The sequence below is a fragment of the Mobula hypostoma genome, chromosome 20 (assembly GCF_963921235.1).
Source record: "Mobula hypostoma chromosome 20, sMobHyp1.1, whole genome shotgun sequence".
Classification (NCBI taxonomy): Eukaryota; Metazoa; Chordata; class Chondrichthyes; order Myliobatiformes; family Myliobatidae; genus Mobula; species Mobula hypostoma.
In genome coordinates, this window is record NC_086116.1 from 7827693 (window position 1) to 7849315 (window position 21623).

Here is a 21623-nt window from a genome sequence, read left to right on the forward strand (position 1 = left end):
GAGGAGTGGGAGTGGCGTAGAGCGGAATGGGAATGTCTGTGATAAGGTGGAACCCAGTGGAAAGAGCAACACTGATACAAACTGGGGAAGGGAATGATCCCATGAATGAAAGGGTTAATCGATGAAGAGCATTTGATGTCTCTGATCCTGTACTAGAGTTTAGAAGAATGATGGGGGATTTTATTGAAACCTATTGAATATTGAAAAAGGCCTAGATAGAGTGGGCATGCGGAAGATGTTTCCAGTCTAGGACTAGAGGGCACAGCCTCAGAATAGAAGGACATCCCTTTAGAACAGAGATCTGGAAGTATTTATTCAGCCAGAGGATGATGAATCTATGGAATACATTGTCAAAGATGGCCTTGGAGGCCAAATCATTGGGTATATTTAAAGAGAAAGTTGGTGGTTCTTGATTAGTAAGTGGGTCAAAGGTTACGGGGAGAAGGCAGGAGAATGGGATTGGGCAGGAAAATAAATCATGTTGGAATGGTGGAGCAGAATGGCCTAATTCTGCTCCTATGACTTATGGTCTTGGGGCTTGTTACTCAAAGTTAGAGAAGATACAACTGGAAGGAGATAAGAGAGAAGTGGAAGAAGGAGTGGAGATCTGCATTTCTGTCTCTTCTGCAATGCTCTGAGATTTCTAAGCCCTTTCTGTTTTGCCCTTCTAAATCTCCCTTATTTGTTCTATCATTGAAGCCCAGCCTCTTTGGATTTCTCTCGTGAAACTTCACCACCTCTCCTTAAAGTCAGCCTTTTCATTCAAACTACTGACTACTGTCTTCTCCCACATGTCCATGCCAGCTTTTATTTTTGAGAAAATTTCTGGAAAGTGCTATGTTGGAAATGTCACCTCATTAGACATTTTCTAACTGCGGGACAGTTGGATACGTGTTCCTCACAGGAAATCTGTCTCACTAATCAAAGTTATTATAATTGTTCCAAAACTAATGGCATAGGCAACTTCTCTTAGATACGCACAGGGGGGAAATAATTGCAAAAAATTTCAAGGAAATGTCACTTCCAAATCTTAATGCTATATTTTTTGTTGTGTGCTACAATGAGGGAAATCATTGCCAGAAGAAAGCACCTGAGTAACTGTACAACCATCGATTGCGTTAAAGATGGCTTCATGTTGGTGCGTGGCTCATTTATAGGGTTATAGAATTATGTTGCACAAAGGAATGATGTGGAGTGGGTACCGGAGAGGTTTACTAGCATGCTGCATGGATTGGAGAATATTAGCTAGAAGGAGAAGCCAAACAAGCTTGGATTATTTTCTCCAGAGCATCAGAGGCTGAAAGATGACTCAATAGAAGTATATAAATTTATGAAAGCATTAACAGGATATGTAGCTTTTCCCTCAAGGTGGAACATTGTGGAACGCATGGGTTTAAGGTGAGAGAGGGAAAAGTTTAAAGGAGATGTGTGAAACAAGTTTCTTAAACAGAGAGTGGTGATGTCACCAGGGAAGGGGGTGGAAACATGACAGTGCTGTCTAAAAGCACATGAATAGGCAAGGAATGGAGGGATTTAGACCATGTTCGATTAGCTGGGATTTGTTTAAATCAGCACAGAATCGTAGGCTAAATGGCCTGTTCTTAAAGAAGGGTGTTCACCCTGTTTCCTCTTCCACTACCCTCCAAAAGAACCCTCTATCCCTGCTATCCCTGTGCAGAGCTACAACTTCTCATTTGCAGTATTCATCCATTTCCTTTCCTGAAGGGATCTGTGACTTCTGCTTCCTCTATTGAAATCTCAAAACCCAGTAATCCCTGAGTTCCATTCCTCTCCTAATACAATGTGAAACAGGCCCTTCTGGCAGTTTGAGCCACACTGCTCAGTAATCCCCTGATATAACCCTCGCCTAAACATGGGACAATTTACGATGACCAATTAGCCTACCAACCAGTACATCTTTGGACTGTGGGAGGAAACTAGAGCACCTGGAGGAAACCCACATGGTCACGGGAGAATGTACAACCGGCTTACCAGTGGCGGTGGGATTTAGCCGGACTCTGGAGTTGGCTTGTTTGCATAATTTTAGTGTATTCCCCTTCTTCTGAACACACAATCACAGGACCTAGCAAACTCCCATCTTCCAGCTACATTGGACTGGTTTGCCTACTGCTCAGACAGGTCCACTGAAGATCCCATTGACTCAACACTCCAGTTTGTCCTGTCCCACCTGGAAAATGATGCCCCATATGCCAGAATGTGTTCAACGACTTCAGCTTGGCGTTTAACATGATTACCCCTCAGAGGTTGGTGGGTTAATTGCCCCTATTGGGACTTGATGCCCCTCTCCGTAAATGGATCTTGGACTTCTTGACAGAAAGTCACCCTAAGTTGGCAGCGGCATCTCAAGCTCCATCATGTTGAGCACTGGTGCCCACCCCACCCCCCGGCTGTGTGCTCAGACCGCTGCTGTTCATGCGACTGACTCACGGCTGGACTGCTAGATCCAGCTCAAACTGTTGATGATACAACAGTGGTTGGCCTCATCAGCAACAATGATGAGTTGGCACTCAGAGAGGAGGTACAAAGACTCTTCAAATGATGTGAGAACGACAACCTGAGTTTCCATGTGGACAAGTCAAAAGAGATGATTGTGGACTTCAGGAAGGCACAGGTCAACTACTCTCCATTGCACATCGATGGCTCTGCTGTGCAGAGAGTGAGGAGCACAAAGCTCCTTGGTGTGCACATAATGGACGATATAACCTGGACCCACAACACCTCCTCATTATTCAGGAAGATACACTTTCTGAGGTGATTGAGACATGTACGACTTATGCAAGGAGTAGCCACTGAGAGTGTCCTGTCTTGCTGCATCATTGTATGGTAGGGAAGCTGCAGGCATTGGACTGCAAGACCCTGCCGAGATAGTAAAAATACTGAGTGGTTCATTAGGTTCTCCTTCCCACCCCGCTTTGTGATGTTTACTGGGAGTGTTACGGATGAAGGGCTTTAAGCGTTGTTGAGGATCTCTGCTACCTACACCACAACCTCTTTGACCCACTACCGTCAGGAAGGAGGTACAGAGCATCTGGACCGGGACTCCCAGACTGGGTAACAGCTTCTTCCCTTATGCTGTGAGACTAATGAATACCCCGCCACCACCAAGGACTAGTCACTTGGACAGCAAACTGTTCACTGTTTACCTTTGCTGCACACTTTGATTTATATTTTATTAACTTATTTATGGTAATATTTTTCTTTATGTGGTTTGCGTGATATATGATTGGTCCAGAGGAATGTTGTTTCATTTGGTTGCATGCATATATATATATACAGGTGATAATAAACCTGAATTTGAAAAGCTGGAATAAGGCAGCTTGTTTCAACAGAGGAAACTTGGCTGAAGATGTGCTAAAGGTATTGATGCTGCTCATTTGGTAACATTCTGGCCTCTGTAACTGCGATCGGTTCTCCTTGTCTAGTCTAGAAATGACGTGGGATGCCATAATTCTCTGCTACAGTTGAAGTCAGTGGTTTTCCCTTCATTGTGAAGTCAGAGTGGAGATGCTTCTGGATGCAGGCACAATGCTCAGCTCCATCCCTATTCCCTTGGAAAATGAAACAAAAACGGAAACTGTAGGGAGAATGCCGTCGGTCAAGCAGCACCTGTGGAAAGAGAAGCCATCCGGGGACCCCTTCCCTAACTCCTCAGAAAATAGTTGTGAGTCATAAGCAGAAACAGGCCCTTCTGCCCATCATGCCATGCCAACAGCTTTTTCCAGCTACACTCACTTGCATTAAGACAACATCAAGCTAAGAGTGTGGTAGAATATACTTCTACGTCTTGACTTTTTAGGAGTCTGTCAAAATGTCTTCGAACTATATTGATTATATCTGATTCCACGACCATCTTCAGATACCAACGAACTCTCTGTGTAAAAAAAATCCATACTTCAGATCCCCTTTCAAACTCCATGCTTTCAATGTCCTCTTGTTTGCGATACCTCTACCATGGGAAGAAAGAATTTTGCTATCTACTTTATCTGTGCCTCTCACAACTTGATCTACTTCCATCAGGACACCCCTCGATCTCCTTCAATCCAGTTTTTCCCCATAACCAAAATCATCTAATCCAGGCAACATCCTGGTCGATCTCCTCAGCACTCTGTCCAGCGCAATTCTGGTGATGTGGTGAGTTAAATTGCGCATAATACTCAAAGCCCAGTTTATTTTGTGTTTTGCAAATTTGTAAGCAGCAAGACCTGGACAACATGAGCTGATAACTCATGATCTCTATTCGGAACAGAAGGTATGGAAGCAGGAGACTGTACGTGACTGCTTACCATTCAATATGATCTTCTATCTTAGTGTTGTTTTCCTGCTTTAACCCCATGTCCCATGAATCCTCTAATTTCTCAATATCTAGCACCTGTGTTACAAAGTGTCAGGTCTGCAGGAGGGGCCTTTTCCCCGACATTGCTTTCAACAAATGGGGGGGCTCCATGTCGGGGAACTTAGGGTTGTACCGTTTTTACTGTCACTCATTCTTTGGGGCACTCTTCTGTTTTTGTGGATGTCTGCAAAGAACAAGAATTTCAGGGTGTATATTGTATATATCTCTTTGGTATTAAATGGAACTATTACAACTAAATGGAACTATTGAAATCATAAGCACCGTCACTCCAGTGTCAGTATTGTTTTTGTGAGCTTACCAGAGGATGTGTATCCTGTGGTGATTTGACTCCAGCAACCCTTCTCCCACCTACAGCATCCAAGCCCGGAGAGTGACAGAATATTTTTCACTCCTCTGGATGAGTAAAGTTCCAGTGACACTTGAGAAGTTTGACACCACCCAGGCCAAGGCAGTCTGAACACAGAATATAGAACACTACACACCCTTCAGCCCACACCCTTATGCCAACATTGCATCAATCTAACCCTTCCCTCCTACATAGCCCATCATCCATGTGCCTATCAAAGAGTTTCTTAAATGTCCCTAATGTATCTGCCTCTACTACCACCGCTGGCTGAGCAGTCCATGCACAAACCACTTTCTGTGTAGAAAATATTTCCTCTGATATCCCCCCTATACTTTCGTCGAATCAGCTTAAAATTATGCCACCTCGTATTTGCCACATCTGGGAAAAAGTCTCTGGCTATCCACTCCGTCTATGCCTCTTATCATCTTGTGCATCTCTGTTCAGTCACTTCACATCTTCCTTCACTCCAAAGAGAAAAGCCCTCACTCACTCAACCTATCCTCATAAGACGTGCCCTCTAATCCAGGTAGCATTCGGGTAAATCTCTTCTGCATCCTCTCTAAAGCTTCCACATCCTCCTGTAATGAAGTGACCAGAACTGAACACAATACTCCAAGTGTGGTCTAACCAGGATTTTATAGAGTTGAAACCTTACTTCACACTTGACTGGCATCTCACCTACTGCTTGAACATCTTCAGTGCCTCTTCCACTGGTATAGAAATGCATGTCATCCCTCCAAGGCTGCTCTGCAGCATTTCCCACATATTTCCAACCAGAAGGAAAAGAAAGTACAGGAAGACAGTACTTCTCCAAATCATAAGCCATGCTGACTTGAAAATATAATTCCAACCTCTTTTCCAACCCCCCCCCCCAACCCAGCACAGATGCTGCATGGGCCCAGTGAGTTATCTCAGCACATTGTTGCTTCATATTCTAGCATCTGCAAACTCGTGAGTCTCCTTGGAAATATAAACCAGTGGGGCTGAATTGTGCTGCACCTTAGTCTGGGTTCACCCAAGAGGACAACAACTTGTTGTGGCTTGGAACCTTGCATGCCTCAGTGACCCAGAGAGCTCTGTTGGCTGGAGTCAGGGCTTTCTGCTTTGGCTCTTGGTATGGTCACCCATGCCAAAGAGGTCAAAGGTTAGAGGCCGGACTAGGAGTGGTCCACCAGTCCTTCAGGTTCAGGGTTCAGCTCAGGGCTAACAACCCTGACTGGTAAAACAGCAATGAAGAATTCTTCTACATCTGAGTGCGACGGTATTCCTGAATCACCACCCGGGACTTGCATGACTGACAGTAATGAAAACCGAGAGGAAGCTGCTGACATGAACGTCACCCTCAAGAAGATGGAGGACTTTCGTTGCTGCCCTAACCACCAGTGGCATAACTGGCAGCAAGTAAGTTATTTGGGTTGAGAGAACTTTCATATCAAGGTTACTGTGATCTGAGAAAGTGGATCAGAATCAGAATTAAGTTTATTATCACGGACATATGTTATGAAATATGTTTTATGGCAGCAATGCAATGCAAGACAAAAAATTCTCTGACTTGGAAAAAATAAGTAAAATATGTAGAGGAATGTAAAATAAAGAGGAATAGTGAGGCGGTGTTTATGGTTCATGGACCGTTCAGAAATCTGAAGTTGGAGGGGAAGAAGCTGTTATTAGAACATTGAATGTGGGTCTTCAGGCTCCTGTACTTCCTCCCTAATGCTAGCAATGAGAAGAGGGTATGTCCCAGGATAAGGGTCCTTAATGAGGGATGCTGTCTTCTTGAGGCACAGTCCTTTGAAGATGACCTTGATGGTAAGGAGGGCTGTGCCTGTGATGGAGCTGGCTAAGTTTACAACTCTCAGCGGCCTCTTTTGATCCTGTGCAATGCAGCCTCCATATCAGATGGTAATGCAACCAGTCAGAATGCTCTCCACCATACGTATACCTGTAGCAATTTGCTAAAGTCTTTGATGACACATCAGATCTCCTCAAATTCCTAACAAGGTGCTGCTGCTGGCATGCCTTCTTCATGATTACGTCAGTGTGCTGGACCCAGGGCAGACCCTTGGAGATATTGATGCCCAGGAACTTGAAGCCGGTCACTTTTTCCACCACCGGTCCCTCAATGAAGACCGATGTGTGTTCTCCACTAATTGCAGAAGGACAGAGTGTGTTGGGTTGAAATGTAAATATCCTCTCTGTTGGGTTCTGAAGACTGTACCTACGCATAGACTGTGGATATCTTGAAGATCCTCTGACCTTTGTAAAATCTTCTTGCTGTTGATCTATGTTGTGTCTGTTGAAAGGGTGTTTTGTATAGAAAATATCAAAAGATTTGTTTTCGGACATTAAGGGATTTGAGAGATATGGGGTTAGTGCGGGAAAGTGGTGATTAGATGTCAGATCAGCTATGATCTCATCGAGGGGCTGAGTGGCCTGCAGCATCTGTTTCACTTGTTCTTCTTGTGAGCAATTTGCACAAATAGAGGGCAAGCAAGGAGACATTAACTGATGAGAGAAGCGGTTTCCAATTCGAAGGCAACAGAGTGCATCTCCATTCCCATGCAAGCTGGAGGTAGTGCTGGGAAAGATGAAGGCCAATCTGTCTGGAGGGCAAGGCAAATCAAATGACTGTAAGACCATAAGATGTAGGAGTAGAAATCTGCCTTTCAGCCCATCAAGTCTGCTCCACCCATTTGATCATTACTGATTTACTATCCCTCTCAACCTCATTCTCCTGCCTTCGGAGGAGAAGATGGCAGCGTGATGGCAGCGTGCGCAGCCTCTCCGATGATGAATATTTTTATCTGTTAAGTGGGGGACTGTGCACAATCCTGATTTGATGGAGACAGACGTGAGAGTACGGAGGAACATCTGGAAAACTTCTGAAATACCCACTTCGCTGCCGCTGCTACTGTGTGGTAACCAGAATCTCCGGAGCAGAAGGCCCCGAAATCCTCGGCTTTGCTTGTTTCAGCGGCCGGGGCGAGGTCGAAGGCGCTCGGTAGAGGATGGCGCTCGGGAGGCTGTATCGGAGGGGCTGGTCGGAGGCTCGAAGTTTTCGGATGGACAGACTCAGTGTCGGCTGTGGTCGGCTGCTTCCAAGGCATCGGCAAGTTGACAGTGCCTGGAGGTTTATGGCAGGGAGTTTCTCCCTTTTGCCGCCTGCTATCGGGGACTCGGGAGTCGATCAACTCGGGGACTTTTGAGTCTTTATTTTACTGTGCCCATGGTCTGTTCTTCATCAAATTATGGTATTGCTCTGCACTGCTGTAACTGTATGTTATAATTATGTGGTTCTGACAGTGTTAGTCTTTGGTTTGTCCTGTTTTCTGTGATATCACTCCGGAGAAACATTGTATCATTTCTTAGTGCATGTATGCATTTCTAAATGACAATAAAAGAGGACTGAGTGTTCTCATAAACTAATCTAATCTCCCTGTAACCTTTGATGCCTTTACTAATCGAGAATCTATCTACCTCCTCTTTAAATATATCCAAAGACTTGGCCTCCATTGCCGTCCGTAGCAATGAATCGCATAGATACACCACCCTCTGACTAAAGAAATTCATTTCTAAAGAATTCCGATGTGGCCTTTTATATATTGGTGAGACCCGACGCAGACTGGGAGACTGCTTTGCTGAACATCTACGCTCTGTCCGCCAGAGAAAGCAGGATCTCCCAGTGGCCACACATTTTAATTCCACATCCCATTCCCATTCTGACATGTCTATCCACGGCCTCCTCTACTGTAAAGAGATGAAGCCACACTCAGGTTGGAGGAACAACACCTTGTATTCCGTCTGGGTAGCCTCCAACCTGATGGCATGAACATCGACTTCTCTAACTTCCGCTAAGGCCCCACCTCCCCCTCGTACCCCATCTGTTACTCATTTTTATGCACACATTCTTTCTCTCACTCTCCTTTTTCTCCCTCTGTCCCTCTGAATATACCTCTTGACCATCCTCTGGGTCACCCCCCCCCCTTGTCTTTCTTCCCGGACCTCCTGTCCCATGATCCTCTCGTATCCCCTTTTGCCTATCACCTGTCCAGCTCTCGGCTCTATCCCTCCCCCTCCTGTCTTCTCCTATCATTTTGCATCTCCCCCTCCCCCTCCAGCTTTCAACTCCCTTACTCACTCTTCCTTCAGTTAGTCCTGACGGAGGGTCTCGGCCTGAAACGTCGACTGCACCTCTTCCTATAGATGCTGCTTGGCCTGCTGCGTTCACCAGCAACTTTGATGTATGTTGCTTGAATTTCCAGCATCTGCAGAATTCCTGTTGTTTTCATTTCTAAAGAAAGTCCTTATATTCTGAGGCTGCATAGGATGTGATCTCATCCTTCTGTTTCTCTATTCCGCCATCCACTTGATCCATCCATTTGACCCAGTGTGAGATGGCTTCAATTCAACAAGTCCAGCACAAAAAGAAGTGCCGGCTAGTTTTCCTAAGGCCCATGGCACCCTAGGGAGCTGCTGGGGAAGGTTGGTGCTGCTTCGTCTTTGCTCCATTGGGGACATTCCCCTCTCTGCTTTCGTCCATAGCACTGCCACATGATGGGGGAGTCCAACCTGGAACGCTGCAGTGTGTTTTGATTCACCTTATGTACGGTCCTAATCCTAAATCCTCATTCTGCTCTTCCACAATTCAAGTATATCTCACATGTGCATGGAAAGACAGTGAAATGTTAACAAGGGTGTGCTGCGTTCGGCCCACGATTGTCGCCACACATTCCGGTGCCAAATAGTAGGCTCACGCTGCTTGTCAGAACATCGCAGAACAAAACAAGCAACAAAAGAACAACAGCAAAACAAGCTCCGGTCTTCCCTCCCACCCACACACATCTACGGTCCTCTAACCCCAGGACAAGATGCCTTCTTGAGCTTTTGCCTCCAGGGTTCTCGGGCTTGGAAACGGGCTGGCAGGTGTTGGGGTTCTGCTTCCCCGGTGGTCCCACAGAGATTCACAGACTCAGGTCTCCGGACAACAGGATTCGACTTCCAGACCTGCGATTTGATCCTCCAGGACCCACCATTCACAGAACACTAGGCCTCAAACTGCAGAGTCACCTCTGATGCCACCCTGAACACTAGGCCTCTTGGTGTTCAGTGCAATGGAGCAGAGCCTCAGTTCCAATCCTCAGGTTTAACCGGAACAACAGATCCTCTCTGACAGAACTGTAAACCACCCACACAGCACTGTGATTGTACCTTTGTTGGTTCTCTGGATGAGCGGTGTAGAAGTCCCAGCATCCTTGCTCCCTCTGTGTTGCCCTGCCCCCTCTTTTCCTCGAGCGAGTGAAGGGACTACCCATGCCAAGTTGCCGTCGGCACTGACAGCCTCCTGGCCCCACTGGAGAAGTGTGCAGGGAGATAGTACTGCAGTTTTCCTCATTACCCATTCATTCCTGATGCTTTCTGTTAGAGACCAACCACTCAGTCCTGCCTGTCTTCAGGACTAGATGTGACAAACAGAGTGCTGGATTGCCTAACATACTAAGTTTCAGCGTGAGCAAGTATACAGGAAATACATATACACAGCCTCAAAGAACTTCGCAATGAATTACTTCAGAATTTCCATTAACGTGATGTATAAATTGAAGCAGTTTTTGCATCCAGTTAAAGCTCCAATAATCTGACGGTGGTGTCTGAAAAGAGGATGCTGTCCAAGTTGAATGCCATCTTGGACAATGTCTCCCATCCACTACATAATGTACTGGTTGGGCACAGGAGTACATTCAGCCAGAGACTCATTCCACCGAGATGCAACACAGAGCGTCATAGGAAGTCATTCCTGCCTGTGGCCATCAAAAACTTTGCAACTCCTCCCTTGGAGGGTCAGACACCCTGAACCAATAGGCTCGTCCTGGACTTATTTCCTGGCATAATTTACATATTACTATTTAGTTATTTGTGGTTTTATTACTACTTAATTATTTATGGTGCAACTGTAACGGAAACCAATTTCCCCCGGGATCAATAAAGTATGACTATGACTATGACTAATCTGCTCTCTGATTGTCCAAAGGGTACAATATTCCCAAACTTGCTTTAAGCTCACTGGGGTCCCTGTCCTATCCTTCCTTCACACTCACTGACTGGTGAAAAAGGTAGTGGTGAGATGGGCCAGAGAGTAGTGGTGAAGAAGTGCACACTATATGAATTGTCGGGGGTGGGGGGGGGAAACAGACTTGATTGTAAAATTGGATAGAGGGGAGGAGGGGCTATAAGCTGAATTGTGGTCACCACTTACCCACGATTTTGAAGAGGACATCTGGTCATAACCTCTTCCTGGGCAACTTTGACTGCCCATCCTGCACTCTAAAATGTTCATGCATTGGATGCATCACAGTACAAGGTCCAATGCTTTGAATCCTCTGTTGCACTGTGGTCTTAGCAGTAGCATTTGGAGCACAGGGATGGGAAGCACTTGCAGTCTCACGTAGTTATACAGCACTGAAACAGGCCCTTCGGCCCACCCTGTCCATACTGACCAAGTATCTATCTTCTACTAATACTAATTCAAGGCCTCTGGTGTCTCTACACCAGGGCTGGATGGTGTTGTTATAGTGGCACTGATGGCTTAGGGTTAAGTGAAGGCAAGTGGTTTAACTAATTATCTGTATTTAACTCTATTTTAATTAAATTTTACAGATTCAAATAAATTTATTATTTTTACAATTAGTTAAGGTTGTTTGAATTATTTGCAAACTCCTCTGATAATCATTAGACATAGAAACATAGAAACATAGAAAATAGGTGCAGGAGTAGGCCATTCGGCCCTTCGAGCCTGCACTGCCATTCAGTATGATCATGGCTGATCATCCAACTCAGAACCCTATACCTGCCTTCTCTCCATACCCCCGATCCCTTTAGCCACAAGGGCCATATCTAACTCCCTCTTAAATATAGCCAATGAACTGGCCTCAACTGTTTCCTGTGGCAGAGAATTCCACAGATTCACCACTCTCTGTGTGAAGAAGTTTTTCCTAATCTCAGTCCTAAAAGGCTTCCCCTTTATCCTCAAACTGTGACCCCTCGTTCTGATAAGATTACGTGCAAGATTAACCATTCTGAGTCCCAGTTTCGGCTTTGTGGAGTGACTTTTAGGCACAGTGAGACAGCAAGCCCACCCACACTCCAATTTCAAATGGGGTCAGCGGCCTGTGGTAGGACGATTCTGCCCCTCTGCTGGGAAATATTGCAGGAGTGGAGCCCACCGAGCCACATATCAGAGGGGCAGCACTGTTAAAGTGGGCTGCATGGTTCCCTCCTGCTGTAGGGAATCAGGAGATCTATGCTGATGAAAGATGGGCTTTAATATTAGTGAGAGCACGACACCAAATTATACAGCTAAATTCTAATTAGTGCATTAGTCTTCCTGCTGTACATATTCGGAGTAGAATCTGTTCGGTTTCCCCAGAGGAAGAACTTGCGACACCTCCACTGGATGGCATCATATTGCCTGGAGTCATAAGGCAAAGCATTCTGGATTTAACTCGCAAGTGGGTGAGTAAGTGTTGCTTAACAGAACAGCATTAACCTTACTGCATTCCCCTGACTGATTGGCATTATGCTAACAGCTAATTAGCTGCTCTAAATACAACACTAAATTTGTAGTCTGCTAATCTGTTTAATTTTGATTTGAGCATTAACTATTAATGTAATTCATATCTGCATCTCAGTCCAAACCTTGTTATGTTTATTCATTTATTAGAATCAATATCTATTACTTCTGACTGCACTGTCGACTTTGCTTGAAGTACTTATTAATAAATTTGGGGTCAAATATTTGATGAGACCTAATACTGAACCAATTGCTTTTAAAATGAGTTGCGGATGTCTGGTTAAATGTGGGCAACGTTGTTAGATGTGCAACAGTGATAAAGAGGGTACAAATTTTATCTTTTATAAATAAAGCTTAGAAAAGTGAATGGGAGCTGATGTTTTCATGTGTGTGTCTCCTCTTCTGCCCATGTGAAGAATAAGTTCAAAGTTGCGGACCGTTTGTTAACGATGGAGCAGCTTATCAAAGGTGTGAATGAAGGCCGAGTCAAGGAAATGTTTGGAACAGGAACAGCTTGCACTTTGTGCCCAGTGGGACGGATCCTTTACAAAGGAGAGGTGAGGACACTAAATATTATATATAGGGAGAACTACCATTTGTTGATGGATTTTACACACCATGTGAAAGCAACGTCTATGGACAGAGAAGCAGGGTCTCCCAATTACAGCTATTGCCTTTGGGAGGCAGCTTAGATCATTATGGTGTTCAGTATATAAGGTGGAGGTAGGTACATTTTGGAAAGATTAGGGAATTGAATGCTGTGGGGATCTGGCACAGAGAAGGAGTTGATGCCTGAGGTAAATGAGACATCATTGAATGGTGGGGCAGGCTTGACGTGCAGGGTGGGCTACTCCTGCTCCTATTTTAGACTGTAAAGCTATCAGTTATAAGAACAGAATTAAGCCATTTGGCTCATTGAGTCTGCTTTGCCATTTTCCAACACCGTTCACCTTCTCCCCACAACGCTTAAACCTTGTACCAATCAAGAACCAGTCAATCTTTGCATTAAATTTACTGAATGACTTGGCTTCCACAGCTTTATGTGGCAACGAGTTCCACAGTTTCGCCACCCTCTGGTTGAAGAAACTCCTCCTCAATCTTAAAGGGACCACCCTTTACTCGGAGGCTGTGCCCTCAGATTCTGGACTCTACTATTAATGGAAACTCCTTCTCCATGTCCACTTTATCCAAGCCTTTCAGTACCCAGTTGGTTTTCTTGTACACTTGTCCTATTCATCCTTTCTTTCATCTTCTCTGGAACTTAAAAATAACATGTTTCCTTCTCTTCTCCAGTCCTAATGAAGGGTCTTTCACTTGAAACATTGACTTAGTGTCTCTTTGCACAGATGCTGCCTGACCTGCTGAGTATTTCTGGTCTTTTCTGCTTTTGTTTCAGATTGCTAGCATATGCAGATTTGTTTTTGATTTTCTTGGTTTGGGTTGATTTCATCTCTTGATAGATACACTTCCAGGAAGAGTGAATGAAGGGGCAAAGGGACACATTGTTAAAGGGCTTCTTTCTGATCCAGGTAGGAGATAACTCTGTAGAGACATGAGAAAGTCTGCAGATGCTGGAGATCCAAAGCAACACACACAAAATGTTGGAGAAACTTCAACAGGTCAGATAGTAGCTATGGAAATAAATTGGCAGTCAACACTTCAGGCCAAAACTCTTCTGCAGGACTGGAAAGGAAGGGGGAAGAAGCCAGAATAAAATGGTGGAGGGAGGGCAAGGGGGGTAGCTAGAAGGTAAAAGGTGAAGCCAGGTGGGTAGGAAAGATAGAGGGCTGGAGAGGGAATCTGATAAGGGAGTGGACCATAGGAGAAAAGGAAAGAGGAGGGGACCGAGGGGAAGGTGGCAGGCAGGTGAGAAAAGGTAAGCGGCCAGAGTGGGGAATAGAAGAAGAGGGGAAGGAGGGGGATTTTTTTTACCAGAAGGAGAAATTGATATTCATGCCGTAAGATGGAACATAAGGTGTTGCTCCTCCACCCTGAGGGTGGCCTCAGCTTGCACAAGAGGAGGCAAACAAGTCAAGTCAAACAAGTGGTGGTGTGGAAAAGGAAATGGAGACATGTGAATAAATACGGTGAAATCAACTTGATAAGGTTAGGTTAATTCCTGAAGAAAGTACCTACAGGTCACGTGGAGTAGATCATGCAGATGCATTTAATGGCTTGGAATTACAAAAAGAAAAGGTAATGGTAGAAAAGTGGGAAGAGGTACTTAGAGGGCGAGGCAGTCAGTATGGCAGGTGTATGTCAATACACACAAACTATAAACAACCTGTGTTTTTGCTCTAATTTTATAAGGAAAGATTTAGGTTGTCTGACTACGCACAATGCTGCTGAGATAGGGGCCAAAGTTATTGGATTCTTATGTACTAGAAGATGAAAACAGAAGGCGTTGGTGACACGCAGGAGGTCAGGCATCGACTGTGGGGGGTGAAATGGAGTCAATGTTCAGGGTCGGTAATCTATTGTTGGTAGTTCTTGTGTTCATACTCTGGGTAGTCACTTTTTGTAAGTGGGTGGTGAAGGACTTCCTCTTCCTGAGATCCCTCACACAGCACTGCAGAAGAGATGAAGGTTGATGTCGTCCACAGGAAGTGCTGATTCAGAATCAGAATCAAAAATGAATTGATTATCTCTGACATAGGTCATGAAATTTGTTATTTTGTGGCAGCAGAACAGTGTAAGTCATAAACAAATACAATAAGGAATATATAAAATAACCAAGTAGTGCAAAAAGACAGCAGAGTAGTGGGTTCATGGAGCATTTAGAAATAAGATGGCAGAGAGAAGAAGTTAAAGTCTGACTCACCAGTGCTTATGGCAGTTTCCATGGCATGAAGTGACTGAGAGGACAAGACTCCCCCTGCCCCCCCAGATAGGATGCCAGGTTAACCCCCAGCATTTTGCTGATACCAATTTTCAGCTGGGCAGGCTGCAGCAGTGTGTGGTTAAGTGCCTTGCTCAAGGACACAAGGCTGGGGCTCAAACTCATGACCTTCAGATTGCTAGTCCAACACCTTAACCACTTGGCCACGCACCAGGCAGAGCGAAGAAGCTATTCTTAAAACATTGAATGTGTGTCTTCAGACTCTGGTACCTCCTCGCTGATGGTAGCAAAGAGAAGAGAGCATGTCCTGTGTGATGGTGGGAGAGGGGAATCCTTAATGATAGAGATTGCCTTTCTGAGGAATCACCTTTTTGAAGATTTACTGATATCGGAAAGGCTGGTGCTCATGACAGAGCTGCCGAGTTTACAACCCTCTGTGGCTTTTTCCAGACCTGTGTGGTGGCCGCACCACACTAGACAGTGACGCAATCAGTTAGAATGATGACTGCTGTACATCAGTAAAAGTTCGCTGGTTTTTGGAGACATAACAAATCTCCTCAAACTTCTAATGAAATACAGCCACTGGCATGCCTTCTTTCTAATTTCATCAATATGCTGGGCCCAGGGTAGATCTTCAGCGATGGTGACACCAGGAACTTCAGACTGTTCACCATTTCCACTGCTGACCCTTTGGTAAGGACTGGTGTGACACAAAATAACATGGTAGTATTGTGCACCTATATACAAATGGTGGCATTTCTCACCCATAAAACAACCCACAGATTGGCACAGTGCTTGCCCAACTGACAACAGTTTCTCCAACTCAAACCCTACACATACCCTCAATTCAGTTGTTTTCCCATACAATCAAGGGGTGTGAGCCTCATAGGCTGAGCCAGCATTTACTTGCCTGTCTTTAATTGCCCTTACAATAAAATGATATACTGCCTTTTGCAGTCCATGAGGTGCAGGGTACGTATATTCACAATGTTCCAGGGATTAGCCCCAGCAATAGTGACAGAACAGTCATATATTTCCAAGTCAGGGTGGCTTGTAGCTTGGAGGGCAACTTCATGCTCTTGTCCTAGCTGGTAAAGTTCATAAGCTTGGGAAGTGCTGACTGTGTCAGCTAGGGAAGGCAATCTGACTGTCATCTTACTTCCCTCCTCAGCCCATGCTGGCCAGTATAAAGAGGAGAAGTAGAATGGGGAGATAGAATTCCAAGGAAATCGCCTCTCCACTCTCAGTCATGAATCAGGGCTGTTCACCCAAAACATTGACAATTGACATCATCCTACAGCTGCTGCTTGACCTATTGTTTCTTGCTCTGTGACTGATGTGGTAGTGTTTGAGATCTCTATGCCTGGTCGTTGGTAACTACTGCGAAAGAACACAACAGGTGGACGTATCAGGAGCTGTGCTGTGATTGAAATTATACAAGGCATTGGTGAGGCCAAATTTGGAGTATTGTGTACAGTTTTTGTCACCAAATTATAGGAAAGATGTCAAAAAAATAGACAGAGTACAGAGGAGATTTACTAGAATGTTACCTGGGTTTCATCACCTAAGTTACAGAGAAAGGTTGAACAAGTTGGGTCTTTATTCTTTGGAATGTAGAAGGTTGAGGGGGGGACTTGATAGAGGTACTTAAAATTATGAGGGGGATAGATAGAGTTGGCGTGGATAGGCTTTTGAGAGTGGGGGAGATTCAAACAAGAGGACATGAGTTGAGAGTTAAAGGGCAAAAGTTTAGGGGTAACATGAGGGGGAACTTCTTTACTCAGAGAGTGGTAGCTGTGTGGAACGAGCTTCCAGCAGAAGTGGTAGAGGCAGGTTCGATGTTGTCATTTATACTTTATACTTTATTGTCGCCAAACAATTGGTACTGGAACGTACAATCATCACAGTGATATTTGATTCTGCGCTTCCCACTCCCTGGATTACAAATACTAAATATTAAAAATATTAAAAATTAGTAAATATTGAAAATTTAAATTATAAACTATAAATTTAAAGTTAAACTGGACAGCAATATGGACAGGAAAGGAATGGAGGTTATGGGATGCGTGCAGGTCGGTGGGACTAGGTGAGAGTAAGAGTTTGGCACGGACTAGAAGGGCCGAGATGTCCTGTTTCCGTGCTGTAATTGTTATATGTTTATATGGTTATTCTACATTCTCTTTTATCTATCATTCTAGAACCTACATATTCCAACCCTGGAAAGTGGAGGAAAGTTAGTAAGGGAGCTCGCTGACAGCCTGGCCAATATACAAGTGAGTATGAAGTGATTACAGGACTTCCACGACTTTTTACAGAAGTTTACCTGTGTACAAGGGGTTGATCCAGTGGTGTTTAGACTGTGTTTGGTGGCTCATTCTACTGCTGGGAAATAGAGAACCCAGGGACATGAGGCTGTACAGAATTGAAATAGATCCAGATCCATGTCCTTTCTGCCCATCTACACTGATCCTATTTCCCAATTTCAGAACATCCCTCTCTGCTTTCCCTTTTTAAGTGCCTGTCTTTTAAACGTTGTGATTATATTTGATTCTAGTACTTCCTCTGGCAGCATGTTACAGATATCAACCACTCTCTGTGAAAAAAAGCCCTTCAAATTATTTTTTTCCCTCACAGGTTAATACTGTTCCCTCTTGTTTTTGATGCCCCTACCATGGGAGAAAATATTTTTTTTAACTATCTATCCCATCTCTGTCTCTCATATTTTTGTGTACACTCGGTGGCCACTTTATTAGGTACAAGAGGTACTTAATACAGTGGTCACTGAGTGTACGTTTGTGGTCTTCTGCTGCTGAAGCCCATCCACTTCAAAGTTCCATGCGCTATGCATTCAGAGATGCTCTTCTGCACACCACTGTTGTAACAAGTGATTATTTGACTTACTGCTGCCTTCCTATCAGCTTGACCCATTTGGCCATTCTCCTCTGATCTCTCTGATTAGCAAGGAGTTTTGCCAACAGACTGGCTGCTCATTCATTGGAGGTTTTTTCCTGTTTTTTTGCACCATTTCCTGTAAACTCTAGAGATCGTTGGACGTGAAAATCTCAGGAGATCAGCAGTTTCTCGGAGACTTAAACCAGCCCTGTCTGGCACCAACAAACATCCCACGGTCAAAATCACTTAGATCACATTTCTTCCCCATTTTGATGTTTGGTCTGAACAACAACCGAACCTCTTGACCATGTCTGCATGATTTTATGCATTGACTTTCTGCCATGTCATTGGTTGATTAGATATTTGAATTAATGGGCAAATATATAGGTAAGATGCTGGTCAATCTCCTCTGCATGGTCTCCTGCACTATCACAGCTATCCTATAGTGTGAGGAGCACAGCTGCGCACAATACTTCCAAGTGTAGCCTAACTAGTATTTTGAGAAGTTGACACATAAAGACCTAACTCTTTACTCCATTTCCTGATCTCTGCGGAATTCAGTATCTGTTTTATTATCACTGACTTAAATATGACATGAAACTTGTGTTGGGACAGGAATGTAGATATAAAATTACTAAAAATTGTCAAAAGTAAGCGACTGATACAGAAACAAATGAATAATGAGATAGCGTTTGTGGGTCCATACAGAAATTTGATGGAAGGTGCTGGTCCTAAACCATTGAGTGTAGGTCTAGAGACTCCTATATCTCCTCCCTGAAGGTAGTAATAAAAAGAGGGACCCTCAGATGTTGAAGATGTCCTCAATGGTGGGGAGTGTTGTGCCTGTGATAGAACTGTCTGAATGTGGGTTAACTGAGGTCATCAGTCAATGAATGGTGTTCCAGCCTCAGAGGCTGATATGTTCACTTGTGTCTCTGTGGGTGAGACTGGCAGTATGGCCCCAGCTCTGTTTGCCTTGGGGGAAGGAATGAGGTGGACAAAATCTGGTAGGTGTGTCAACTTCTTCCCCTGGCAGCTCACTCACCAAGCATATCTTTATGACCATCCAATCACTTATGTGGTCCTTGCTCTGATGTCAGCTTATATTATCCTCAGTTTCATGATCTGCCCTGTTAGGTTTTGATCTCATCACCATCTCGGCTGCTATCCTATTACCAAAACCTCAAGGCTGCTCTACCTAATTATACCGCTGATGATCCAAAAGGGGCAACCCAGTAGGGTAGTGGCGAGTGTAAACCAACTACAGCACCAGCAACCCAGTCCAATTCCAGCTGCTGTCTGTTTGTTCTCCCCGTGACTGCATGGGTTTCCTGTCCTGCACCTTACTACATGCATTTTGAATTATATTTTATTAGCCTATTTATAATGTAACATTTTAGTTTATGTGCTATGTATGATGTATCTTGTGTGGGTGCACTGAGGTCCGGGGGAACACTGTTTTGTTTGGTTGTATATATGTACAGACAGGTGACAATCAACTTGAACTTGAACTTTGACACAAAGGATGCATCACTCACATCCCCATCTACATCAACGGAGCTGTAGTGGAGCATGTACCAAGCTTCAAATTCCTTGGTGTCCACATTTCCGATGATCTCACCTGGTCCCTGAACTCCTCCATCCTGATCAAAAAGGCGCAACAGTGCATTTATTTCCTGTGGAGCATCAAGAAAGCTCACCTCTGTCCCAGGATACTGACAGACTTTTACTGCTGTACCATTGAGAGCATACTCACCAACTGCATCTCAGTGTGGTATGGCAATTGTCCCGTATCGGACCACAAAGCACTCCAGCGTGTGGTGAAAACTGCCCAGCGGATTATCGGCACCCAATTGCCCACCATTGAGAACATCTACCATAAATGCTGCCTGGGTAGGGTGAAAAGCATTATCAAGGATGCATCTCACCCTAACCATGGACTTTTTACTCTCCTCCCATCTGATAGGCACTACAGGAGTCTCCGCTCCCGCACCAGCAGGCACAGGAAGAGCTTCTTCCCTGAGGCTGTGACACTGCTGAACCTCTCATCACAGCGCTAAGCAGTATTGCACCCATATTGTACTGTCTTGTACTTTCATATTTGTGTGCTGTAGCATTTACTTTTTATTCGCAGTTATTTTGTAAATAACACTATTCTTTGCATTTCTGGTCAGATGCTAACTGCATTTCATTAACTAAGTATCTGTACATGGCACAATGGCAATAAAGTTGAATCTAATCTAATCTACAATATGTGCAAAGAGCTTCCAGAGGAAGTCATACAGCAGGTACAATAACAACTTTTAGAAAGATTGTTAGGCAGCTACATGGATTGGAAAGGTTTACCATAAGATATAAGAGCAGAATTGGGCCATTTGGCCCATTGAGTCTGCTCTGCCAATCTATTAAGGCTGGTGTATTATCCCCCTCAACTCATTCTCCGGCCTTCTCCCTGTAAATTTTGACACCTTGCTGATCAAGAACCTATCAACTTCCACTTGAAGTATATCCATTGACTTGGCTTCCACAGCCGATTGTGGCAAAGTAATCCACAGATTCATCACCCTCTGGCTAAAAAAAGTTCTGGCTCATCTCTGTACTAAAGAGCTGTATTCTGAGGCCTTGCCTTCTGGTCTGAGATGTCCCCCGCTATAGGAAACATCCTCTCCATGTCAACTCTATCTAGGCCTTTCAATATTCAATAGTTTTCAATGAAATCACATCTTATTCTTCTTTACCCCAGTAAGTACAGGCTCAGAGCCATGAAACACTCCCCAAATGTTAACCCTTTAATTCCCGGGATCATTCTTGTGAACCTTCAGTGGGCCCTCTCCAGTGACAGCACGTCCTTTGTTAGCCACTATTGTAGCGTAGCGGTTCGTGCAATGCTATTATAGCTCGGGGCGTCGGAAGTTCAGAGTTCAATCCCGCTGTCCTCTGTAAGGAATCCATATGTCCTCCCTGTGGAATGTGTGGGCTTTGGCTGAGTGCTCCGGTTTCCTCCCACAATCCAAAGACGTACTGGGTAGGTTAGTTGTCTCATGATTAGGATAGGGCTAAATCGGATTTCCAGGGTTTGCTGGTGTGGTACTGCTTGAAGGGCCAGAAGGGACTACTCAGTGCTTTATCACTAAATAAATAAACAGACAGATAGATAGATAAATAAAAGACCTTAAACTGCTCCCCATATTCCATGTGTGTTAATGTTTAAGGAATACTTCACTAGGACTCCCAAGTCCCTGCACCTCTGATTTCTGAGTTTGCTCCCCATTTAGAAAATAGTCTATGCTATACCTTCTACCAAAGTGCATGACCACACACTTCGCTACACTGTGTTCCATCTGCTATTACTTTTTAGAAGGTTATAGGGAAAATGTCAGGAAATGGGACTGTATTGGATGGGGCATCTTGATTGGCATGGACCAGCTGAGTGCAAAGGCTTGATTCCGATCTGTATGACTCCGTGACCCTTTGTCTCTATGTCTCTGTCTCTCTGTCTCTATGACTCTGTGACTCTGTGACTCTCTGTCTCTGACTCTGTCTCTATATTTTTCTATGTCTGTCTCTGTGTCTCTGTGTCTCTATGACTGTCTCTGTCTTTATGTCT

General features: G+C 44.5%; 1 protein-coding gene across 2 annotated transcripts in view; it reads left to right on the forward strand.

Moving 5' to 3' along the window:
* Positions 1-21623, forward strand: part of LOC134359313 (branched-chain-amino-acid aminotransferase, cytosolic-like) — a 125608-nt gene that overhangs the window by 91741 nt on the left and 12244 nt on the right. For both annotated transcript variants that reach the window (XM_063072322.1, XM_063072323.1), the window contains exons 8-10: positions 12142-12227; positions 12702-12842; positions 17323-17397. In XM_063072322.1, coding sequence (XP_062928392.1) covers positions 12142-12227; positions 12702-12842; positions 17323-17397 — 302 coding nt within the window. The remainder of the gene's footprint in view (positions 1-12141; positions 12228-12701; positions 12843-17322; positions 17398-21623) is intronic.